This window comes from Semicossyphus pulcher, unplaced genomic scaffold, assembly GCF_022749685.1.
Source record: "Semicossyphus pulcher isolate SPU_LCO1_2020_fin unplaced genomic scaffold, fSemPul1.0.p SCAF_4, whole genome shotgun sequence".
Taxonomy (NCBI): Eukaryota; Metazoa; Chordata; class Actinopteri; order Labriformes; family Labridae; genus Semicossyphus; species Semicossyphus pulcher.
This window is the reverse complement of record NW_027211715.1, coordinates 25014273-25041145: the sequence shown is the minus strand read 5'-3', so window position 1 is coordinate 25041145 and position 26873 is coordinate 25014273. Positions and strand designations below refer to the sequence as shown.

The following is a 26873-nucleotide window of genomic DNA, read 5'->3' as shown; positions in this document are numbered from 1 at the left end:
TGTAATTTATGGTTGCAGTTCATCGACGGACGGCTGGCCAAATTGAACGCAGGCCGCGGCTTCTCCGACGTGTTTGAAGAAGAGATCACAGAGGGGGGCTTCTGTGGAAGTAAGTAGTGCTGCCTGACCTGTCCATCAATTAGCCACGTTATTTGTATTTGCCGTATTTCATGCAACAGGCCGAAGTAATTGTACAGAGTAAGAAGTTAAAGCAGTAGGAGACCTTTGAAGGGGGCATATCTGTTAAATGGATATTCTCATATTTTGCATGGGTTTTATATTTTGGGTGTTTATTGTGAAAAAGTGAAAACTGCATAATTTTTTCAGAGTGACATGTTTAAAAAGGTTGCCTCTAAAATGGGCCGTTCAGAACAGCTGCAGGTTTGCTTTCGCTGAAATCGACCAATCGTCTTCCACCCTCATTCACCTCAGGCTGCCTTCTTGCACTAGCTTGTAGTCAAGATTTCAACTTACCATTCAATACCTCCTGCCGATACTGGCTCGTACATATAAGGCAGAATAACCGATCCTAGAGCGGCCATGTTTTCTACAGCTTTGGAGTGACAGTGCAGTGCGGCCGCTCGCACGCGTGGGGGAGGGGCTGCGCGATCACTCCAAATACTGTCAGCCAATCGTGGCTAAGGTCTGACCTCTGAATGGCAAAACGTCCTGTTCGTTTCAGGAGGAAGGACAGGCTCCGGAAAATAATTAAATTAAAATATGTGTACAATTTTTAAAATGAAACAAACTTCACCAACGTGATTCAAAAACACGTTAGAATAATAGAACATTGATTGCACGGCTAAAATATGCCCCCTTTAAAGTTATGTTAAAATTGAAGAAAAGGCCCAAATGAAATGTGTTTTACTGACATAAAGAACAAAAAATATTCTAAAACAACAATAATCTGATCTAAAATATTTTTCTTGTACGTGTTTTAAAACATATTTATTGTAAAACATTTCTGGTCTTTATCTCGTTTATGTTTAAGTCACAGTTGAAGGCTCTTTTAAAAATACTCACAAACACAGCATAAGGCCCTTTAAGGACTGTTACACTGATAAACTGTGCTGTCCTTAGGTAACATAGAATTAGGTTATTATTGATAAAAACTCTATGCTTTAGAGTTATCCCTTAAAGTGACTTTAAGCCATTCAAAAATCTTCTGCAAAACAAAAACAGCCTCTCGTGATGAATCAGTTAATTGTTTTCTTCATAGGCGACGTGCATCTTCACTGTTACTGTTGTATAAATGTTTATTGGAGCTGATGCAAAGGTTTAAATCGGACTGAATTTGAGAAAAGAGGATCGACAGAAGAAGTGATAACGTGTTGGCAGGATTAAGCGTTATAACACGAGGAGACACTGTGAAATCCCACAGGACTGTTCAGACAAATTATTTTGATCACAGCACTTCAGGTTTGATTCATTTATTTATGTGACAAGAGAAAAAGAAATACTGTCCAGATGTGGCGGCTAAATATTCATCATATTATATTCTGACCCTGACCCAAACCCACTCTGTCATCTGTAATTCTGCTCTCTTCAATTGCGATCGTACGTGGATCCCACCTGAAAACACGTCTCCTCTCCTTTCTGTTCTGTTAAACTAAATTTACCTCCTTCAGTAAATATTTTACCCAATTATTATTGATTATATGTCAAAAGAAGGTCACAAATAATGCAAAGAATAGTCCACTACAATGTCTCCTGAACTGTTCAGTATAGAAATGGTTTGTCTGCTTTTTAATATCAATCGTTAGCTTCGCTTTTCAATGTTAATACAATGCTATCGGGTGCAACATGATTAATTCATATTTCCTGTGTTTTATACATCCCTTCAGGTAATTCAAGGTCCTACCAGCAATGGATGCACACTGTAAAGGTATTCACTTCCTGTCCTGCGTCAAACCTAACTGCTTTTATCTGTGCCTTTTTTTTATGTTTCACTCATTTCACTCCCGAGTCGTATTTAATTGAAAGCGTGATTGACACGACTCAGCGTTTGAAGTCCCGCTGTTGCCTTTGGAATGAAGGGGGGCCGTCTGAATGTACAGATCCGGCTCGAGCGCGGGTTTGGTGTGTGAAGCGGCGCGTGCAGCAGGACAGTGGAGACAGACAGGGAGGGAGACAGAAGTGATTTGACGTGACAAGACGTCCTCCGACATGACATGTTGATCTGGCAGCAAACACGGGCGTTACTCCGCTGAACCGACCCAAGAACATAGATCTCTCCCTCCTTCTTCATCTCCTGTCTCTCTCCTCCTCCTCTCCTTTTCTATTTCTCTTTATCTCTCCCTCTTCTCATCTCTGTCACAGCCCCCCCCTGTCTCCCTCTCTCCCTCTCTCTCTCACTGAGCATCTCTCCCTCCCTCTCCCCCCACGCCGTCAGCTAAGGCTGAATTAGTTCTCTAGAGTGCTCTTCAAAGGTTTGTTAAAGTTCACATTTCCTGACTGACAGGGATCTATAAGAGGGGCCTTCACCTCGGCCCCTCTCCTCCTCTCGCTGCGCCGACTTCTGAAACGCTGTCTGCCATTTACTCTGTTTAGCCGTTTAGCCGACGCTTTGTGCTCACACTAAAGACCAAACAGAGGAAAAAGAGTTGAGACGCAGCAACTTGGAGAGAGAAAAGAAGAAGACTGGCACAGAGAGATATTTGGAGCCATAATGTCAGTCTGCAGAACTCAAAGTACAAATCAATCACGCGCAGTCCCCACCGTCGCTTTTAGGCTGCTTCTAAATAAAAACCTCCTGAATGCTGTGAATCATGCGGTTTACCGTGGCTCAGCGATATGATGCTCTGCATGGTGTCACTCTTTTACATTAAAGATGTGTTACAGTACTTTTCACAGCTGCAGAGGAGCGTTGGTGTGTTTGACATTGAAAATAACTCCCGTGTGTAGTCGTTTGAAATAATTATGACAATATTAATAAGGAAGTGTGCCTCAAATAATGATAAATCTCTGCAAAAAATCACATATACAGACACTGTGTTGTGTTAACCTGTTATCCTTTAGATTAGACAAAACTCCCTCATTTGTCAGTTTTTGTTAGATTTGAATTAAAGCTTGTTCTGAGTTATAAAATCGTCACCTTATGCAGTAAAAGTAAATAAATGTTAAAGACCCCCTGCAGTGAAAATCAAGTGTTTAACCTTGTAAACATCTCCATGTGGTGTTCTTCATGTGCTACAAGACGTATCAGGGACAACATAAGCAGTCATCTCCATGGCTGGGCCTGTCTGCTTTTAAACTGCAGTGTACCAAGGACAGGCTGAACAACACGTTTTCAGATTGGCAGGTTTGAGACGTCACAAAGCTAAGGAGCCAATCCCGTTAATGGACGGGGTGACTCTATGGATATCATTATGTGTAACCTATGGCAACCACTTCAGCGATGCTCGAGCCAGCTGTAACTGCCATCGTAATTTTTGCAAACTACTACTGACTAACGTTAACGTTACTGCTACTAATTACTACATTTCGAGCTAGCTACGTTTCAACAAGTTGCCACTAAACGATGGCAGAGACGTGTTTTGTTTTCGCGACGGAGGGGGTGGTTTGAAATGTACGTAGTGGGCGGGGACTATGCAGAGTCAGGAATTTTTAATGAGGGAGAAGGAGGAGATGCTTTGGGAGGATTTTTACACAGTAATTTAAGATTTTGCAGAAAAAAACACATCAGACACAATTAATTATTTCAAGCAGAGCATTTTATGTCTTTAAACATGACTGGAGCTGCTCTTTAATAAAAAAATGTTTTTACTAAAGTTAACATGAAAACTTAAAAAGGAACCCCATTGCCTCAATTCTGTTCTTATAGCCAAAACTACTGCTGACAATTCGCTGTATCAGTATGTTCTGTTTTGTTTTATCAGTATTTTGCAGAAAAAACACATCAGACACAATTTATTATTTCGAGCAGAGCATTTTTTATGTCTTAAAACATGACTGGAGCTGGTCTTTAACATTTGTGCTTAGCCCAACCTGTGTGCATAAATGAATATTGAACATAGAAGAATAATTTGTCTGAATATGTGGAAACTCACACTTAATGCCTCCAAATGACTGACTATTAATTTCCTGTGTATTACAGAGAGGAGGAGCGCTCTTCAACACAGCTGTGACAAAGGTACGCCCTTCTGCAGACCTGCTCTGTCACATTAGAGCATCTTTGCGCTCTGCTTTCTTCAATATGTGTAACTTTAATCATCCACTGAAAGAGGCCGCAGATGACATTTTAGATTGGAGAATTTCTGCTTAAATATACAACAAATTAAGCAGAAAGATGTCTGCTTTTGAATTGAAATTGCATTAGGAGCATTGTTGGTGTCTTCTCTCTGTTTGATGAGCAGTGCCGTGTCGTTATGTGCTGTACAATAGGTGGTCAGGGTGCCCTTTCATGTTATTGCCTCCTGTTAGTATGCGAGGCTCTCTCATCCAGCCTTTTGTCTCCGTGTTTTTGCCACGGGGATCAAAGCATTTCTTGATGTTACATGAAACCAGAGCAGAATGTTAATGCAACATGTTTTGATTAGTAATCTGTGGGTGTGGGTGTGTGTGTGTGTGTGCATGAATGTGTGTGTGCTGTTTTTCCTCCTAGGCCAAGAGTCATGCCAAGAGGGGCATCCGGGACATTAAGGGCAGACTGAAAGCGAGGGTGAGCAGCACGGACCTTCACACCTCTCTGACACGCACACACGCACACACATGATTCTGTTCTGAGGCGCACAGATAGACACATGCCCCCCTCATAGAAACAGACAGGAAGGCTGCTTTTCATGGAGAGTGCGATTCCGACGCAGGGGCCTTTAATGACTGCTGAAGCCTGCTTAGCGCTTTGTTCAGGGCTGTACATTTTTAACCAACGCCCCTCTGGCTATGGCCTGTCATGTCATCCGAGCCCCGGCCCCTCTTTCTCTTTTATTGTCTGCATATTTCATCAGTGCGCCTGTGATTTCCTCAAAGCTAATGTAACGAGGTGTATGTTTCCATAAGCCTGATGGATTTGATAAGGCAATAGCAGTTTGATCTGTCAGTGGGAAACTGAGGAGAGAGGGCACTGATGATGAACAAGAGGAGGACGCAGCGTGCATGCACACACACGCACGCACGCACACACAGAGGAGGCAGACAGAGGTGATGATTTCTACTTGATTTTGAAGTTAAACAGATTTTATGTGCGTTTATAAATGAATCGCAAATACACAAATTAATTAATTCATCTTCCTCGGGATCACTCTCAGTCTGCAGCTCGTTTACGTTGCTGCCGGCCACAGATGTCTACTCAAGGACATCAATGCACAAACATATTGAAATTACACTCATCAGAGGTGTCTACGTTGAATGTAATTTCTGTAACCTCTACAAGGCTGGAAATATTGTATATATCTGTTAGTGTCAAAACTAATGATGCCTTAGTTCTTCTCTCACTGCTTTCCAACTTTATCACATGCCGCCGTCTCTTACATCCAAACCCATTTATTCCTACTTAAGACATAAATCTTTAAAAGCAGGTCATCAATAAACATTTATCAATATATTATGAATCTGTTTTGAAAGGCCCTGCGATGTAAAACAACAGCTGGGCATTGTAGTTCTTAGCAAACATCACTCAAACACCAGAAAATAGTGCGTTTGTGAGGGACTATTTTCAGCTGCGGATTTGTTTCACGACTGATTTTTTTACAGCGACTGTTCAGTGTGTGTGGTGTTGACTCAGGTAACATACAGTGTTGTTATTTATTGTAATAAAGGAATATGTCACCTCATGCAACAGTTTGCATTTCAATTATGTGTTTTTTAAACAGCACATTGGGTCTGTGGCACACATAGATAAGCTGGAGATAGGCATACATAGATAAGCTGGAGATAGGCACACATAGATAAGCTGGAGATAGGCACACATAGATATGCTTTAGATACACAATACTTATTAGTGTTGATTAATTAGTAATTTCATGGGATTTACAGAATATAACAGACAGATCCTTATATTTTTAAAAATGTCACTTTGAAATATCTTTGATTCTTTTATTTCAAATTAACTTAAATAATGTTGTGTGGTCATATTAATATGAATAAAATTCCCTAATATTCTACAGCTAACACACAGTCGAGTAACAATTGTTAGCTTAGCTCATGTACGATTATTAATCATGGCTTGTCTCTCAGGAGGATGAAGAAGACGGGGTGATGGTCTGTGCAGGGTCTCCAACCAGCACCAAGAGCCTGTCTCCTAGGAGACTGCAGAAGATGAGACGGGTATGACACACACACACACAGATGCACATCAGTAAATTAGTTAATCATACCAGAGCTCAGTTTTCTCTTGACCGACATGGACTCACTCTTCCACTTTCTGCTCTTTTCCTCCATTTTTACTTCTAATTTCTTTCTCTCTTCCTCTCTCCGTCCACACATCCTTCTTTTTCTTTTATCTCCATCCCTCTCCCTCTCTTTCCCCCCCCTTTACTTTCCCTCTCTTGCAACAGCTCTTGGAAGTACAGTAGTTTGTCAAGGTGCCAAATGTAATGATAAGCATTTTTTTTTTCTTTCAACGCACTCATGTTGTACATTCAGTATTTTTCTGTGAGCAGCACGGACAGTAGAAGCAACTCATCTGCTGGTCAGCATTTCCTCTGAAGTATTTTGCTTGTGCACCATAAGTGGATTTTTTTCTTTCTTTCTTTGTTGTGTGCAGAGCTGGCATACAATGTGCAAGCGCATGCACACTCACAAAACACACATTCATCAATACATATAGTAAGGCAGTTAAAAATGATTGAAAACTATACGACATAAAAATGTGCATGTGTATTTCTTGGTGTAGGAAGTTTAATTAAAAGTGCTTCACAGTATCTGAGGCGTAAACACAGCCTCAGAGTTACTACCTATATCTCCCTCCTCATATCTACACTCTCAGCTGGAGCCGTCTCTCATTGCAAAACAAAAAAACAAAGTGGACTTTCAATTCTGTCTAAAAGAAAAACAAAAAAACATGCCTGCATGCACACGCTGACATTTCGGTCACAGTCATGTGCGAGCATGATTAGGAGAGGTTGTGCTGTCTCTAATTAGCGTTGTGTTTCCTGTGTGTGATGAGGCTGGAAAGTCTTAGCGCAGTGGAAGGTGTGACGGCCGGGGAGAGGAGACGAACGGCAATTAGGGGCTCTTTCTAAAGGCCTCCTCGAACGCCCTCCCTCCCCCCAGCTCTATTGCACACACACAAAAAAGGGGCTAACCCAACACACACACACAGATTAAGAGTTAACATGCAATTGATGTGCGCAATAACACGCAGGATATATACACACACGCTCACAACGCCTTGTCCCTGCCGCTGAGGCCTGATCGTGGCCGCAGTAACGGGTCCCTGGAGAGCACTGGAGGAGGGACGCGCAGGACACAGGGCGGCATTTGTGTGTTTAAATACAGTCCATCACTTTCTCTTTAGCCAGACACAATGCTGCTCCAATTGCCTACCTTAACATCACTTATAGGTATGTTTTTACCGACCAGGACCCCTGCACGTTAAAGAGAGCGCTGTCTGGCTGATTTTCTGTCAGCCTTGATAATTCATGTCCCGTCAGGGTGCAGGTGCCCCTCAAACATTGAAACTCTTTAAAACATTTATAAAGAAATTGAAGTTGTTTTCAGAACAGTTATATTATTAAGGTATATTTTTCTATGCACATATTTAAGCACATTTTTTAACTTAAACTCAAAATAAAGGATGTTATAATAACTTACAATCAGGAAGAATGTTTTTGTTTATCGCGTTCATAATGAAATAAATCCTCTTCTCAGGGTTCTCATGGATTTTCACTCTATGCTTACCATTTATTTATTCTCCCCTGACTGTTTAAAGCACACCATATTTACATTTCATACAGTTCAAACGACTGTTGCAGGAAAACAAACTGATTGTTCCTTCTCTCTCTCTCTCCCTCTCTTAACTCTCCGTCTCGCTTTCCTTCCTGTGAAATCTTGATTCTGTCGGTGCTCTGCCCACATACCGTCTTGACCAGGTGTTCCTCGTACGAGAAATTGCTCTCAGTGGGACTCACCTGGTTAAATAAAGGTTAAGTAAAATGAAAAAGTACCTTTTTCCTCATACATCCCCCTTTTTCTGGTGCCCACACACAGACACCTACAGCAGGACCTCGGCCTTCTCTTAATCCTCCCTCTTCATTCATTAAAATACAATCCCCCCTGTTATGCTCTGCCAACGCGACCCACAAGCCTCAACGTATCAGTGTCTGTCTTTACGTTTCAGTCCTAAAATATGATTAATTATTAAGAAATCTTCATTTTAAAGAGTATAAAACAATAAAAAAACAGCACTGTAAAAAAGCCTGAAACTCTCTGATACAGCTAAATATAAATTGCATATTGAAACCATCATAAATGAAGGGTTTGCATCTTAATTTACAGGGTATATAAAATGTTCTATACCTAAGACTTAGCGCCAGTGTTTCTGCATTGTGTCCTTAACGTCAGATTTAAAACGTCCACATCTCTGACCAACAAAAGCTCCTTCCCCTCTTTATAAATCCATAAACATGTTGTCATCTGACGCTCTAAAAATGTGATCTGATTAAAGACATTCCTGCCTCCTGCATGAAAGGAACAAGCCTGCAACATTTCTAACATTCATCTTTATTTCTTCCTCTTGCACACCCTCTCTATGCGTGTCCTTGAAATGAAACGAATGATCCGGGAGAGGCTCCTTTAATTAATCGTAGCAAAATAATCAGAGTTATAAAATTCATCTTCCATTTGATCAGCCAACACACGTACCAAAGTGAAAGTGCTGCTGTCATTTGCGTACATGTTTCCGCCGCTTTCCGGCAATGTGGGTGATTTGTTGTGTTTGGTGAGCTTGTTGATGAAGAAGTAGGAGTTAAAGTTTCGTTTGACGAAAACAAGACGAGAGTCGGACCGCTGACTTCTTCTCTGTTACTGGAAACAACAGCCATTGTTGTGGCTCCTTGTGTGCTTCTGAGATTCAGTTTGGGATTATGTATATGTGCATGCATTTAGCCGTTAGCCTCAGGTTGCACACGGCAGACTGACAGCTGTTTAGAGAGCAGAGGAGAGTAGAGGTTGGTGCAGAGTTATGGACAATGACAGCCAGCAGGCGTGTGGCCGGGCTCAGCCCCAGGCTCTGGACTCTTCACCTGGTGAGGCGGGAGAGGCGCCAGCCCCGGAAAAAAAAACACACACAGCACCCAGCGCAGGATGGAGGGGAAGCTAACAAAGATGTAAAACAGGAACAAAGTCACATGGAGACTTCATGCTGCAGTGTGTGTGTGTGTATGCATGGGTGGGTGTGTATGTGTGCTCCATAAGTGGGAGACAGCTCATGTGTTCATGGCCGGTGGACACATATGTACGCTGCACACATGACTTGTGAAGTGTGTGTGTTTTAACGGGGGAAAATGTGTGTAGCTAGTTCATCTTCCGGATGAAAGTAAATAATTTGTCACAGATTTTAAAGAAGTTTCTACTGAACACAAACACACTTAACTTATTGCTCATAAAGACACGTGCATTATGTCCTGCACACGATGAAAGTCCTGTCTGAACAATAAGCATGTAACCTGAATTACTACTAACTATTTTACAGATTAGAGAGCATTCAGTGTGTTATAACTCATCAGAATGATTTGTTTTTGTAATTATGAGTGAAAACTAACTCAAATATGCTCCTAATATTGATTTTAATATGAATATTGTGGATAAATATTGTTGAAATAATGCTCAGGATGCATCACAGTGAACTTAAAGCACACTGGGCCTGTCCATCGCTGTGTGCATGTGCGTGTGTGTGTTTTGTGTGTATGTGTTTACATGGTTATTTGTATGTGTTTGTAGTCTCCACTCCGCTTAGTTTCTCCCCACCGCAGAGCCCAGCTGGCTCCCTTCCTGAAACCAAAGTGCCATCTCCTGGCACCTCCACAGTACTGCAGCGCACCCATTCACAGAAAGACACCTGGTGATTTCACTCCACGACTTTAGTTCAGTCTCACAGAATGAGCATAATGCACATTTTCCTTCTTTTATATGGCTCCTGTTTTAAGCGAAAGGAAAGCGAGCTTTCAGCAACAGCCAGTTGGACGGACGAGCAGTGGATCGCTCCTCAAACGTTGTGTGTGAGTGTGTGTGTTTTTTTTTTTTTCTTTCTGTCCCCCTTTCGAGTGAGCAGCTCTTAAACAGGCAGACACAGACTTGGCCGTACTTCTGCAAAGGCTCTGCCTCTCCCCAAGGTTTGTTTGCATTTTACCGGCATCTCTTTACATACACTGCCAAGCTGTGAGATCAGTGCCCGCTCAGAAATACCATATGAAATGTATAATGTGAGGCTGGCTATTAAAGTCCGCGAGCGTTTCGCCCTGGCATAGTTGTTCTGCATAACCGGTCATGCGGGGAAAGAGGAGGGGGAAGTTTGTTTCTCCAAATGCAGCTACTAAAACCGATGGTGATGACTATTTTCCCCTCATAAACACAGAAATTAAATGTTATTTTTTTATATCAAATCTGAGGCCATTTTTGAGGCCCCCTCGATGTATTTTGTACCTTTGCTTCAGCATTACAAATACCAGGTTAAACCGGGTTAGAGGTGAGGATTAGTTTAAAGCTTCGCCCTCATTTGCTCACAGTCACGACTGTAATCGGTGTAAGCTACAGCAAAGACAGGAGTGTATGAGAAGCTGTTTATTTCTGAAGCCAGAACTGGAGTAATCAGGATTCTGTTAATTCTGTCGCCAGGTATTCAGGAAGTCATATCAAAGTAAACAACAAATAACATAAAAACCATTAAAACGTTTCCCTCAGAGCGACTTAAATCAGCTCTCTGTACAAGAGGAGCTCCGATGTTAAATCACATCTTTGATTTAAGCAAGATTTTCTCCCTCTTCTGAAGCGCTACATCGAGCTACAGCAGCTTAACTAGAATAACCTGACCGTCTTTATTATTTTCACCACTCCTGCTCCTCTGCCGCGTCTCCTCCTGACTCCTTCGCTCTCCGTGCGGTCTCGCTCGTGCAGAGGAAGGGAAGCGGGAGCCAGGCTGACAGAAACTGTGACATCTGTCACTGAAAGCAGAGTGACGGAGGGAGAAAATGGGAGACAGGAAGGCATGTGGAGGTGGGGTGGGGGGGAGAGAATCCCTTTTTCATTTTCACCTTTCAGCTTCCCATTAGCCGACAGCGAGGAGCTAATGAAGGAGCAGTATGAGAATCTGTTGTTCTGCTATTTCATGCTTTCCACTGTCCTGTCAGGCCTGGGGAGGTATGGGATGGTGGCAGAGCTGTCGCAGCTTTGACACGAGAATATCTCAGCGCAGATGTCTAAATTTGAAGAGTCTGTCTGTATTTTTGTTGTTGTTTTTTTGACATTGATCCTGCACATCTAATTTTAGATGTCAAATTTTTGTGACAGCTTCAAGAGGATGACAAAATCACACTTTTTTATCCCGCATGACGCGTCAAATCAACACAATGTGTCCGCTTCTATCGTGATGTGCCGGCTTGTTGTAAATAGCTGAATCTTAACTGCTGCACCGAAGGGTCACAGTGAAGAGAGGGAATGACAAATTGATAAAGCCGTGAAGTGAGGTACCATCCATTTACGGCTCCCTGTGGAACTTCCTCTTGGTAGACGGCACCGGAGCTGTAACAGAGATCAGAGGGGAAGGCCTCGTGACCTGCGTCTGGATGTGTTTGGGTTCACCTTGCTTTAATAAACACCTAGACGCAGAGAGAGGCCCTGCTTCCCTAAACACGGCTCTCTCGCACAAATGCGCAGTCTTAATAACTGCACGCGCGTTGAATACGCAGAGCATATGTTTAGATTTGTTTTGAACTGTTTTCGTGCACCCTCCCCGAGTGTCTCACAGGTGCATCTTCGCTCCGCCGGGCCCGCTGTGGCTTGGCTGGCGTGTCGGCCCGGCCCCAGATTTACTGCCCTGACACAGGAATCCATTAAAGGCTGTTTAGGGATCCCAGGCCCGAGCCCCTCTGAAATCTCTTTCATTATAGCTCCAAGCTACCATGGAAGGGGAGCGGCTCGGCCAATCAGCGGTGCCACCACATGTGTTCGTGTTTAGCCCGATGGCTGAGAGGCTTAAGTGGCTACTGCACACATCTCCTCCGCTGACTTTTATGGAGAAAATGGCACTTTAACTCTTTGTGTTATTTTTTTTTTTTTTGTAATAGGGTGCGTATGTGACAGAGTGTGTGTGTGTGTGAGTGAAAGTGTGTGCGTGTGTGTGTGTCCTCCATGGCCGAACACAAGCCCTAAATGAGGCCAGGCCAGCCACACGTTACATTCCGCCTGTCTGGCTGGCACTCCGTCGGCTAATCAAGACCGGCTTGATTCACGGGTCCAATACTTCCCCTCCCCTCGCCTCCCCATTCCCATCATTCTTTGGGGCTTTAAGGAATCTCTCCTCACCTCTCAATATTTCCTTCCTTCCTTTTTTTTATTCATTGCCTTCCTGCTTCTTCCTTTTGGTCCTTGTTTTCATCATAACTGTTCTGTTGTGTGATTTTTGCTCTACAACAACCCCTTAACTTCTTAAACTCTACCCCCCCCGTGCTTGGTTCACTTTTCGGTTTGTAAAGAACCTTTTTCAGTGTTCGGCTTCGACATAAGTTTACAGAGAAAAACGAAGAAAAGAAAAGAGGTGGAGCTAAGCTGGTGTAAAGAAACAAACAAGGAAAACATAGCAATGCCCCCTAATGCTAGCATTGATTGCTAACAGTGCTAGCATGTTAACTGTACCCCATGAGCTCGTGTTTAGGGCACAAAAAGGACGATTTAAGATACTACCTGAAAAAAAAGGATTCATGAGGTGTCAAGCAGTATGTAAGAAGGTAAATGTACAAAATGCAAAGAGTGTAAATGAGAGAGTGAGACAGTGTTAACATGCAGCGAGAGAGGAACATGTGCGTCGTAGTGGAAGGCATGTTAATAAGTGGCCTGGGGCAGATTTGGGCTCCCATGGGGAGAGTCCTGCCCTGCTCTGTGAAGCTTCTGTCTCTTCTTTAACCCGCCCATTAAACATGGTACACAGGTGGCTTATTAAACCCACTGTGTCAGACAACTACAGTACACACTGATCATTCAGCACTCACTGCAGTGACAAATACAATCACATGCTCTGCAATGCAAAACCATTAATGCAGTAGTGTGCATCTTGGAGCTCGCGGTTCGCATATAATGCTGAGTTTGATAAAATACTGCGGGGGATATTAAAGATTTTTATCCCCAGACCCAAATTTGACAAATTTAGTCTCCACCCTCAGGGTACAGGCTCATTAAAACAAGCTAGTACTCATGTGTTACGGGGACCCAACAGACACAGTCCTGCTTCTTTCTTTCTGTCGGGTAGTTTTAAGAAAAGCCAAACCTCAGCAGAACAACGTAATCTGTCTGGGCTCCGTGTTTATCTGCAGTATCTTTAAGCTCAGACCCCTCTTGGGTCCACTTTTATTGTTTTATAATGTTATTCTTTGTGTCTAACTACATCCACTTTGCTGTGTTGTTCTCATTAACAGCAGAACTTCAATAAGTCTCCCATGAGCATGGGCCCTCGAGAGCTCGGCTACGGGCTCGACGATGATGAGCTGGACAGCGCGAGCAAGTAAGCACTGACTGCTGCGTTTATGGCAGCCTTTTCTCACTGAAGCCTTTCTCATGTTGTATGTGTCATGTATGTTCAGATGTGAGAACTTTTGCTGGCTGACTGATTCATTTTAAGAAGTTGAGAGCAGGATATGAGTTGCCTTTCAAAGCATCTTCAATCAGCTTTTACCCATGATAATACTGCCCCCAAGTGGACACATTTAAAATATATGTTGAAAGGCATTACAGTCATGCAGCTCTCAAAGGAACTGGAAGTCACTGTGTAATTCTTGCCTTGTACTCAGTTACAATAATACAAAATAAGCATTGAACATGTTTCCGCTCTCATGAGACTCCCTTCATCTCCGCCTGTGTCTGTCTCCGTCCAGGATCTCTTCGGAGGACAGCGGGGACGTCCCTTCCTACATTGAGGACAGCGATGATTCCTACTCGCTCGAGCTCGACATCGACTCGTCCAACTCGGGCCAGATGAACCTGCTGGAGGAAATCCTGGACTCTCTGAACACCTCGACGTTGGAGCAGGGCAAACTCAGCGCCGCCAAGAGCCTGGACTTCTTCAGATCTCTGGAGGATTTGGACTACAAGCCCTCGGTACGCGAGAGATATTAGACTGGGAGAAGGCCTGCCTTCATGTGGCACCTGCGGTTTAATTTATGTTGTATATATCGAACTGTGTCGGGTATATAAAGACACATAAATGGATGCAGTTAAACGATCATGAAATCTGCCATCAAAAATACCTAAAACTAAATTTGGTCTCTTTAAATTTATTGCTTCATTTTCTCCTGTTTTTGTTTTATTTGCACCTTTTTTTTCCCGCATCTTAAAATTATTTTCCTTATCGATGAAACTTATCATCTACTCATAAATTACTTTACACTATAAAATGTACATTAAAAAAAAAAGTATAAAATAGCTAATCCAAATTTCTCTCAGTGTGACATCTTGAATTCGCTTCTTTTTTCCAACCAACAGTTTTAAACCCAAAGACTTTTATTTTCCAGTTTAAAACACAAAGAAAACCTTTCATTTAAGAGGCTGGAACCAGAAATCGTTTGACATTACTGTTTTGACAGTGACTGAAACTGTTAAATGATTATCAAAATGGGTGACAATTAATGTTCATTCCATCAACTGATCCATGAATCAACTAACAGACTGATATCTATCACCACCTTCAGTCCCAAAGGTGTGTTCAATATACCATTTTATTTGTATTTTTTATTTATTTCAGACATTTAAGATAACAACATAAAAAAAACATTCAGGCAAACAAAGCAAATAACGGCATACTTTCTATAGAGTCTAAATCTATAACTGAAGTCTATTGGAGAAGTGTGTAGGATGAAGGGAGACAAACTTATCTAGTCCTAACCCCCTTTTTTTTTTAAAACTGTATCAATTCCGTCCATTCAAAGAAACACCAGAGAATACAGATGACTATCTAATCAACAAAAATGCAACAACAAAATAATATAAATCAGACGAGATGTACAGTGGTGATCAGTTTAGCCCTTTGTTGTTTTGTTCTGAAGATTTGTTTAAACTTAAACTTACTGTTTTACATGTTTTCATTTCTTCACTACAGCTTCTTATTTAGAATGAGCAGAGCAATTAAAAATAATCAAGAAATACTTCATGGGAATTATTGCCCCATCTGCATGTTGGTGGATTGATAAACTCTATCATCCTCCATCCATCCGTCTGTTATCTATACTGCTTATCCTGTTTCCGGGTTGCTCTTCCCAGCTGTCATTGGGCGAGAGGCGGGGTACACCCTGGACTCATCGGCAGTTAATCACAGGGCTGAGGGAGACAGACCCTTTACGCTCACATTCAGGCAATTTTAGAGCCAACAATGAACCTACGAGCGTGTCTTGGGACTGTGGGAGGAAGCCGGAGTTCTTAATTGTCTGTTTTAAGGAAATGTGTTGCCACAGTCTGTACAGAGCCTCACATAAACACAAAGGCACATAAGGTCATTATACCCACCCTATAACTACATGAAAGACATCAGATACCTCCACATACATCCACTCTTACACACTGTTACCTATATGTGCACATAGCTGGACTAAGATACACAGAACATAGATACTTGATGACACCCAGAGCTCTTCTAAAAAGGATCATTTTAAATGTTATTTTGTTGTTTCTTCTGTCCCAGAGCAAGCCCACACCTTCCAGCGAGTCCAAACCTGCAGATGAGAGCGGCAGCATGGACCAGGGCGGGTGGAATATGGGCCAGGATGACAGCGCGCTCCACGGGAAACACCTCCCCCCGTCCCCTCGCAGACAGCCCAACAAGAGCAGCATGAAGGTGTCGAAGAAACCCACGACAGCTCCTCCAGTGCTCCCCCTCACAGCTCTGCCTCCTGCCCAGAACTCTGACATCGCCAAGTCTTACCCTCACCCACCCAACTCTGACCCCCACCCTCTACCTCCAGGGCGACAGCCAGCAGACCGCTTCTCCTACTCGCCCTCGCTGTCTCACAGAGTTACACCAACGCCGCCCTCTCCCACCCTCACTCACACCTACAGCTCTCCAGTTTCTCACTCACAATATTCTCCTGCACCAGTGGGCCGCTGTCGGACCGTCTCAGAACCCCAAGCCAGCACCGAGCCTCCTCAGGCCCAGAACCAGACTCCAGCCTCCACCAGCATCCTGAGGAGGAAGGTGCTGTCCAAGGAGACCGCGAGGCACTATCATGAAAAGGCCCTGCAGAGGCAGGGCAGCAGGGGCCAATACGAGGGGGGGCTTCAGGGAAGTCCAACCAGGAACAGCCAGTCCACTATGCAGGTACCGTGGGAGAAGGAGGTGTCCAAGGAGGGGCTCCTGGGGCTCAGCCTGTGTCTCGGTCAGGGTAAAGGCTCGGGGGCGGCTGTGGTGCAGGATCAGGGCCTCCTGGAGGAGATTGAGTCCATGTGTTGCCTCGGCTCGGTCCTGCACACCAGCCTGCAGCTGTCACAGGTCCACTGCAACAACAGTCACCACCAGGTCCCGGGGAAAGCTGCCGACGAGTCGTAGGGACGCCAGAGACTCTGTAACAGCCATGGGCTCTACTGAAATCTATTCACACACATATACTTCTTTAACAGTTAGACGCAGTCTCAGAGATCATAATCTGCTATCAGGAAAAGTAGGAAGTTTGATGTCAGACACATTAACAGAGTCACAGCGTCCAGAGCAGGAAACAGGAAGAGATGAAGTGGTGACTTTAAATTATCTTTAAAACATGAAAACAAATCTGCCAGTGTTGTAATAACATTTAAACCTATTTCCAAAAACTGTTAACATGCTTCAAGAACTCTCTCAAAATGAATCCCTGTAACAAAAAATAACATTATTTTAAACAACACTTCAAATACAGTAGCCCCTTTTACACTGCCAGTTCAAGGTGGGATTATTGCGCCTCTCTTACGTTACGTCTTCTATGTAGAACGCACGGAGGAGGAATGGTGGGGCGAAGTCGTTCCGCCTCTGAGCCGGCATTGGAGGTAGTAACAGAGGTGTATCAGAGGCGAGATGGCGTCCATGTAAACAGCAGGGCGGAACAGTGCCGTGTGTGTGCATTTGAAGCATGTGCTGTTTGTTTACACCTCCCACACGTTTGCTCCCGGAACGCCGGAACGCTGTGTAAAAACACACACTAGGGCGGCTTTACGCCGACGTTGCTTGGTCCAATGTGAAATGGCAATGGCTGCATGACGGCGCTGAGGCGGAACGCAGTGTTAAAAGGGCTAATGATGGATACATTTGTAGTGGAAAGCAAAATACTCTTACCATAGAGGCCCAGTGATTCACATCCAGTGCACAAAAGTTACTACGTTAATCAAGTTTTATTTTCTTAATAAAACAGGTGAATTATCCAATAGAGCAGCACTTCAAACACACACACTGAAGCCATAATATTAAGATTTCTTTGTGTGTTTGAAGTGAGGAGGGATTTTTTACTTGTTTTAATAAAATACAACTAATTTGACAAGTTTTTTAATTAATTTACAAACAAAAAAAAGCTTGAAACCACGGAGAGTTTTCAGAGTGTCTACTCTGCATCATAGTATTTTAGTCAGCACTATCTTTCATCTTGTAACATATTCACTGTTCAAAACCTGAAAACCGGTAATGGAGGAATCTTCACTGAAAGTCATTTTTTAAAACTGATCTCTTTGTCAGATTAAAAAGGGATGATTTCTCTTCTCTTTGCCGCTTAGTGTTCCAAACATTTCACACGATCAAATTCAATTTGCACTCGTTAACGAACACGTTGTACTCAGTCTTGACCACCTGGTACAAAAATCATTGAGCAAAAACAACAACAGGATTTTAAACACACAAAGTCCACTCAGGCCTTTGAAAGTAATTCTACACTGTGTTATATAACTGTTTTTATTTCTGTCACAATGCCTTAAATGGACATGTGATGTGCTTTTGATATGCAGGTGTCTTAATCTTTAGATACCACAACAGGTACTCTCTTTATACTCTTCTTCAACAGCACTGTATTACTCTGGAGTCATAGAATAGTTAATATATATGATGTGCTTTAAGCTGCTGTGGTATAGTGTATTCCAGGTGAAGAGATGTGCATGTCCCTCTCCTCTTCCCGTAGTCCTCGGGACACAGGTGTGTCACTCTGAAGTGAAGCAGTCAAAAGATGTTGACGCCAGTTCCTTTCACTTTTCCCACCATCATCTCTCTTCTCTCCTCATTTTCAGATGTCCAGTACTTTCAGCACATCATGTGACCTCATCAGGCTGGTGATATTTTATGTTTTCTTAATTGCAACAAATCCCATGAAGCAATGCGTTGCTGCGCCCCTCGATGCTTTCAGGCAACCAGACTGAAAACATAAAAAAACATAGGTCACATATATAATTTTAGTTTAAAAAAAAGAACTGTAGTTTTGAACAAATGCTGCTCAAACATGAAGACATTTTTAGTCAGAAAAATTCCCTTTGATTTGCATATTATTTGTTCGTTTTAAGAAAAACTACAGAATATCACCAGACTTCGTCGTACATTTCATTCTTTCTTTCTCTCTGCCTCCTTTTCTCTGCCCGCAGGAGGAAATGCAATCTCTGTCCTTGTAGGTTCGAGTCACACACTGTACTGTAATGCAGTGGCTGATGATTGTACTGTAATGAAGCAATACAGATCTCCTCAGAGAGTAGCTGCGTGGATGTTATGTGTACAGAGTCTAAAGTATTTCTATAACAGACTCTCCTGTGGAGAGGAACGCCGGGTCCGGTGATTGTGGGTTCCCAGAGAAAAGAAGAAAGCTTTCTGGTGCGCTTGTGTTGGGATTATTACATTTATGGTCCGTTGTTCTTATGATTTATGCTAGACGCCAGGCGGTGTGGCAGTTTAATAGCAGCTATTTCTCCGCTTTCTGAGTGCTGCTCTGCGTTAACGATTTGCTCATAAAGTCTTTGGCGCGCTTCTAAAAGCCCAGAAACCGGTCCTAGTAATTCCAAAAAGGAGAGAGTCCAAAACAATCTCTGCACTGGCCCTTTTCCATTGTAAACACTTTAAAACACTTATTTACTATGCAAATATTTAAAATGATCAAAAAAGGTCAGATTTATTTAATAGCTATGACATAATAATGCATGATTTACTTGAAGAATAATCACAATCAAAGTACTTCCTTATGGGAGTAAGCCTCATGTGTCCCGAAATAATAATATTAGAGTATATTTAAGCCGAGGAGGTCTATGAGTGTTAATGACGGGATGGTGTGTATGGTGTGCCTTATACAGCAAGAGTACCACCCAGTATAATAATAGGTACAGTATTATAGAAAGGAGGTGTATGCAATGTTTTCAGACCACCTTAAAAACCCACTTAGGAGCATTATTGTATTTATTTGATGAACAGAATCTGGTTTGGTCCTTAAACTGACCTGAAGTGAACTCGGGTACGAGCATTGCTTTTATAGCTGCTTTGTTCTGGGCTGCAGACCAGCTGCAGTCGCTCAGTGTTTTTCTTTGCTGGGGTGGACGGTGGGAATCTTCCTGCCTGTATTTAAAGAGAAGATCTCTGAATTTCTCTGGGTTATATGACTTTTTGTACATTAGGTACTTTCTTTGATTGTACTTATAGGTGATTTATTGTATAGTTTGTGCTCTCGTTCTCATTTTGTTTTTCTCTCTTTTTTTAAAACACTCATTCTGAGCTGACTGTATGGAAGAAAAAAAAACGTCTCTCAGAGGAGTTTCTCTAATGGTTTCATATGGATGAAAAAAATATTTTCAATTGAATAGACAAGTATTTTTGCTGGCTTGAGTTTATTTTCCATGGATAAATAAATATATGATCGGTGTTGTATGTTGTAGAAAAAAATGACACCTAATATTTGAATGTTTTAGATTTTATTTTTGGAAGAATAAAATAATAGAGAGAGAGAATATTAACAAATGTCTCATGTAGCCGTTCATGTCGAGAAGCATTTGACACCTTTGAATCAAAAAGAGCCGAGACTGACGCTCGCTTGTACGTGGTACAATGCTTACTGTTGTATCTGCATGTATGTACCTGTATGTGCTGTATGCTATGATTTTGTTTTGTTTAGTTTTAAGGATGATATTTTCTGTTGTTATTAATTATTATTTCAGTATTTAGAACTTAATCCATCCAATCGAAAGTGGTGGAAATAACATTGGGTATCGCACAACACGCTCATTTTGCCTTGCATTGGGTATTGTTGAGTTCAATGTCATCTGCCTTGTGTTTTATAGAGAAGCATTTCAACTTTGGTTAATCGTTACTGTAAATCTAGACTTAGAGGTACATGGAAGAAATACTTGAGTGGTCAGCTGCTGTTCATCATATTCACATAGAGCCATTTTGTATTACTGTATTCTTCTTGCAAGTTGTTAAAATGTCTGAAAATTGTTATCATTTCTATGCTTCTCAAAAGACAATTCATAGTGAAAACCCAGCATGAAATCAAGCTAAAAAAACATTCGCTAAGCTTACACAACTGCCAATGTTAGCGTTCAACCACTTCCCAGCTAACACTGTAATGTTAGCTTGGAATTTCCTTCCAAGCTAACTCTTTTTTTTAAACACCTTTAACACCTAGGTTCCTAGCTAAAACTGTAATGTTAGCTCTCTTCTTTTTTTTAAACACCTAGGTTCTTAGCTAACTCTGTTATGTTAGCTCTCTTTTTTTAAAACACCTAGGTTCTAAGCTAACTCTGTTATGTTAGCTCTCTTTGTTTAAAACACCTAGGTTCTTAGCTAACTCTGTTATGTTAGCTTGATAGTAAATTCCCCGCTAACATTACATAAGCTAGGAATGTACGCCTGTACCATTATATCGTGTAATACTATCACACGGTATTATTAGCATTAGACCTCTTCCTACTTAAAGGCCAAATTAGCTGTAGCCTAAGTGGTTGAATGCTAATGCTAGCTGTTATCTAACCGTAGCTAACAGGTCATCAAATATGTTGTTTTAACCTGGGATATGACCAGATTTCCCTCTGTATTTTCACTGTTCATTGTCATTTAAGTATCTTAACAATGAAAAAGCTGTGAAATTATAACCGTTAGTCAATTTCATGACATTTATATGACAGTTTGACATTTTAAAGGAGTTTGAGCTTCTTTCCCTGAGTGTGACGTTAGCAAAAAAAATGGCTGCTATGTGAATATGGTCAATTGGCGGTGATATGAAAGCTTTAGTCCCATTTACACTAATGTTGTACAATGAAGAAAAGATTGTCAGGCGATCTGCATTTCAATTTATTGAGGCTTGTGATAAGATACCTGATAATCTGTTAACAATAGAGTGTAAAGTAATCAATATTTATAGTTCTATAATCGTCCTGTAGTTACAAATTTGGAGTGAGTGAGAGGTGACAGATTATGTAGCAGCTTTTACTGAGGTACTACGGAGTGATAAAACAGGTTCATATTATATTAACATCACCTCCTCTTAACCACACTGTTCTGTATTTTCATTGTAGTGACGACTTTGGAGAAGTTACAGTGGGGATCTCATTTCCGTCTCTTCTTTGGGTATTGTAATGACGATTAACTCTTCGATATGCCATGTACTGATTTTCTGATTCTGTGCACACTTGCATGTTCTCATCGCAGAGAAAACAACTTGTCTTAAACAACTGAGGTCAATCTAATGTGCTAATCATGAGTAACTTGGTACAACTGCACACAATGTATGCACTGTGAACTGAAAATAAATTATACTGTTTCATGCTTATGCACACCTGGGCTCATTTTTTCACACCTGCATTGTACTAACAGAGATAAAACCACAATATGTAGAGAGAAAGAATGCAGGAGAATGCTGTTTTATTGAATCAGTGTAGCTGTGTGTGAATATCTGTGCATTGGCTTCTTGATTTGGCAAGTAAAGAGGCTAATCCTGTCTTACAGCAGCACCACACTACTCCTATTAAAACCTTAAATAAATTCACTTAAATTAACCAGCACAGTTTGTATGTACAGTTGAAGGTTGAAATAAAATTCACAGTTTAAAAAACAAATCATCATTGCAGAATGTACAGTCGAAATTACAGAGCAGTCTAGACGGTCGGGGTCTGTCCTAAAATAAACTACGGAGAGAAACGATTCTCCACTAGTGCAACTTATCCTGAAGTCTCTTAAAAGACACGTATCTGTCTGTGAGGAGCTGTAGTACCAAAGTCTGGAGGGAATGTTCGCTGAAATTGAAAAATAAATCAATATCAGCTGCAACTCACAGAGAACTAGAGGGGATCTCCTGTAACAGACACATGGATGGAATTTCATCCATTTTAATTTGTAAACGTTCGAAATATTTTTGTCAAGCAAAAAAAACAATGATAAATTCAACCTACCGTACTTGTAAGTCTAGTGTATCTAAAGACAGCACTTAAAAACCAGATTTGTGTTTACTGCAGCTGAAAAAAGTCCCCAACAAAAGCATTATTTATTCCTCTACTTTGAAATTAATATCTATATTTGTGGGCTGCACGGTGGTGCAGTGGTTCGCGCTGTGGCATCACAGCTAGAAGGTTCCTGGTTCGAATCCCGGTTCAGACGTAGGGGGCCTTTCTGTGTGGAGTTTGTGTGTTCTTCCTGCGCATGTGTGGGTTCCCTCTGAAAAGTGCCTGTAGGTGTGAGTATAAAAGTTTGTCTGTCTCTGTGTGTCAGCCCTGACTGGCGATCAGTCCATGGTGTTCCCCGCCTCTCGCCCCAATGACAGCTGGGATAGGCTCCAGCCCCCCAGCGACTCTGGATAAGCGGTGTAGATAATGGATGGATGAATCTATATATATCTGACCCCTTTTAGAGACTTATGTGAGTGTGAAGAGATGAGGGATGAACAGAAAAAATGACTAATGCTTGATTTTTTAAAAGAGGCAACTTCTGACTCAATTTGCTTGTTTCCAGATGTGACTTCAAGACCTTTTATGTTTCCCTGACTAATGGTGTCTGTTCCATTTGCCTGATAATATGGATCAAACACAAAGATGTGACAGACTCGATACTCAAATCTTTTCATGTAGATGGATGTACTGCTGGAAAGTGAAGCCAGGTGCAAAACATTGCAAGAAGATGGATGACAAAAGTAGATGTACAAATACACAATAAAGGTGCCTCGAGATCTCACACTTGTCAATGCAAAGAGGAAAGACAGCTGTAAATAAAAATGGATGCACTGAGGGAAAATCCATGTTTACGTGCAGATGTTGTTCTGCCTGCATCTCATATGAGTCTCTCAATAGGCGGCGGCTGGATGATGCTCCACATCTCCACCCGCGAGCCCTCCTTCTCCTGCCGGCTGGGGCTGTAGGTGCCGTGGGTGGCACGGCGATTAAGTGTCATCACCAGGCCGACGGAGGTGAAGATGAGGACGAGCAGCAGGACGACAGACGCCAGACTGACGGACAGCAAGAGGTCAGAGGACAAACCCCCAGAGGTCAGCTGGAAGGGAAGAGAGGACAAGAGATATCAGAGTGGTTTTAAGCAAATATTCAGCTCTTAAGATGCTCACACACGGCACACAATGTTTATTTCTGTCTCTCACACACACACGTCTCCTCTCCTCACTACACCAGCCGCTCCACGCGCGCTGCCAGAGTGCTGATGGATGTGTTTCCCAGCTCAGCAGGTGGAGTGCCACCACCAGGAGCCTGGAGCTGCCGGGGACTGAAACCTCCCTCCGTCTGCTGCCTCTCTCGCAGTTTGGCTGCGGCCAGCGCCAGCCCCAGCATCACCACTATCGCAAAGGCAACCAGACACGGTGCCAGCACGGCAGCCACCCGCGAGCTGTACGGAGCATGCTCAGTCTGTGGAGGATCACACACACACACACAAACACACGGGCAAGATGCTGCTGATGATCCTGTTAGCATAAACAACACCAGAAACACACCAAAACAGCTCAAACGCACACACGATTCTTGAAAAAAATCTGCTTAACGTGCAGCATCTAAAGGTGTTTTGATTCTTGTGAAACCTGCTAAGATTCATTTTTAACTTACAGCCGTGTGGCCCTTTGATCACCACTAACACACACACATTTACGCAACCAGGAACACAATCACCCTGCATGCACACACACATTCCTGGCCTCATAAGTCAAACCCAGTGAATCAAGTTGAATCAAAGCTCCCCGAGCAGCAGCAGGTGACTGATTGTTAACATTAAATTAACCAGCAGCAGACGACAGAGCAGCAGACGCACTTACATCAGGAGTTCTGCTCGGTGTGATCGTCGTGACGCTCTGATTGGCTGCTACAAGGTTACCAACAGCACAACGTTACGCTTCAGATTTTTGGCTGACACACATCTCCATAACTAAAGCTGAACTTGTCAGGTTACACAAGACTTAGAAGTCAGCAAACTTTACACTGAGCAATCAACATGGAAACATAATTCTAATAAAAATACAACCATCCGTATCCTGAGGCAAAAAATAACTCGACATTACACTTTCTTTCCCCTCGCTGCAGCTTCTTTGTTGACTCCTGGAAAGTGCTTACCTGTCACTGCAGCACACTCGGCTGTCAGAGCGAGTGTGACACAAGCGAGCCGGAGCAGCCTGCAGCCAGGACCCGCCATCAGTCACCCACTGCCTCACACACACACACGCATATACACACACACACAGAGACACGGAGATGTCTAACTAACCAGTCTCTGAGGTACGCGGCAGGGCCACCCTGAAGCCTCTGCACACACAGACAGAGACGGCAGCGTTTCTTCCCTGCTGTCAGCACTATCAACCTGCTATGTGTGTGTGTGCGTGTATATGTGTGTGTGTGTGTGTGCGCCAGATAAGCTGCCCTCATATGTTTCTGTGAAGCACACCGAACTTCTGTGAATGCCACCAGCTCTCTGCTGAAACTGCACTTCAGCACCAGATGCTGCTTTTTTGCTAGCTAAGCACATTTCCTCCTCCTCCTCTCTGCTTCTCTCAAAGGATGGACACATCAGTGCCGACACTGAAAAACTGCTTCCCATTTCCTCCTACACTTTCCGCGCCATTAGGGCTACCTGTGCTTGCTAAGGACACACAGACACACAAACACACACGTATGCACACAGGCTTGGAAAATGCGAGATGGAAGAAAGGAGGCAGGCGAACTAGAGAGGAGCGCAAGTGCATATTGGCTACATGGCTAACATGATCTGGACATCTGGACATGTGGACACCGATTTTAGTAAAAAAAAAACTGGGGTGTTACATCAAGCAGCAAGCTCCGGGGCTGAGAAATGACGGCAACATGGAAGTTTCAAAAACTGCAGTTCCTCGAGTGGCCACTAGGCTGACTCCTAAAGTGAGTCAATCCCAATTAAGCCCCAGTACAATACCCTTACAGAAGTATTAAACATGTTTATAGGCTGGTAAGAAACCTTTTAGTCTTTGGGGAAAAAAGCACATTAGTTTTTAGTCATTTTTACCCTTTTAGTCTATTTTTAGTCGACGAGAACTCAAAAGATTTCAGGGCAGTTTTAGTCAATAAAAAGTCATTTGAGTCATTACTTCTAAAATAATTAAATCAGCCTGATACAGGTTCAATCTGCTGTAAAGTCCTTTCATCCGTCCTTACAGTAATTGTTGATTGACAATGTTCTGCACGGGTAATATAGATCCTCAGCTGAGGTTAAATGTGTACATGCATGTAAAGCCACAGATCAAAGCTGTGCAGTTACAGTAGCACAGGGGTGTCCAACAGATAGCTCGTGAGCTGCCCATAGCTCGTGGCCTGGATTTTAGTAGCTCGCCAAGAGGTTCAGAGACTCTGAACAAAAAAATCAGACAACAATAAATGTAACCAAATACACCGATGTCCCACCTCCTCCAATACAAAGTAATAGGATAGGCCGATCAGCTGTCAATATCAAACGGTGATGCTCCTGGAAAGTTTGTCAACGTCTGAACCTAACCAATGTTGCAGCAAACTCCATCGACAGGTTGGGTCAGTTATGCTGTACGCTAGCTGAGCTTAAGTGAAAGAAAAAAAAGAAAAAGCAGAAAAAGTTAAAGTAGCTCTCAAATGAAAACAGGTTGGAGACCCCTGCAGCACACACTGCACACTCCTCTCTTGACTTATTTACAGCCGCAGTGTTGGTTTTCACCGTTAAGACTTTTTATATAATCATCATCACTTCTCATTTAAACAATCCGACTGAAGCAGACAGCCGGTCATCGCTCCTTTTTGTGCGGATGAAGCGTCAAATGGTGCGTAAAACTTTACTGTAGGTGTCGTCAGAGTTTTTATTATGAACGATCTATTTTTAGCTCATCAGCGTCTCGTCCTCGTCATGGAAAAAAGGTTGTTGATGCACATTTTCCGTCATAATTTTTGTTAAGTAAATTAACACTGCTGTACAGGGTACATTGTTATATAACCTCACCTATTTTAATTATATTTAGCCTGGAGTTATGCATAAACGGAGCGTGGTTACTTTCAGTGACTGCTAGCTGTCTCAGCTAAATCAAGTCACTAAACTTAACGAAGGATGTGTTTGTGTTGTCGGTGCCTTCTGGGTATTTTTTCATGCAAATAACGCACAAATGTTGTGTCTTACTGTGCGGTTCATTGTGCTAACAGACTATCCAAAAAGTGAGTAAAAATCTAGTATTATCTTATTCGTATGTTAGCTTACTAGCTAATTAGCAGGTATCTGTGTCTGTGCTGACTGTACCTGACTTAGCTTGTTGTGTGTTTGTCATTCATTGTTTTATTAGTGGCCA

The 26873-nt window shown here is 42.5% G+C and overlaps 2 protein-coding genes across 2 annotated transcripts in view; one reads left to right on the top strand and one right to left on the bottom strand.

The window, feature by feature from the left end:
- dennd1b (DENN/MADD domain containing 1B) overlaps positions 1-20762 on the top strand; it is a 120724-nt gene extending 99962 nt beyond the window's left edge. Inside the window, exons 16-23 of the mRNA XM_069680173.1 lie at positions 19-109; positions 1845-1885; positions 4097-4132; positions 4604-4660; positions 6175-6264; positions 13566-13651; positions 14022-14244; positions 15821-20762. Of these exons, the coding sequence (XP_069536274.1) occupies positions 19-109; positions 1845-1885; positions 4097-4132; positions 4604-4660; positions 6175-6264; positions 13566-13651; positions 14022-14244; positions 15821-16681 (1485 nt within the window). The 3' untranslated portion in view covers positions 16682-20762. The remainder of the gene's footprint in view (positions 1-18; positions 110-1844; positions 1886-4096; positions 4133-4603; positions 4661-6174; positions 6265-13565; positions 13652-14021; positions 14245-15820) is intronic.
- Positions 20763-21874: 1112 nt separating this feature from the next.
- The window catches only part of crb1 (crumbs cell polarity complex component 1), a 28994-nt gene continuing 23995 nt past the window's right edge, over positions 21875-26873 (bottom strand). Inside the window, exon 13 of the mRNA XM_069679937.1 lies at positions 21875-23593. Coding sequence (XP_069536038.1) covers positions 23375-23593 — 219 coding nt within the window. The 3' untranslated portion in view covers positions 21875-23374. The remainder of the gene's footprint in view (positions 23594-26873) is intronic.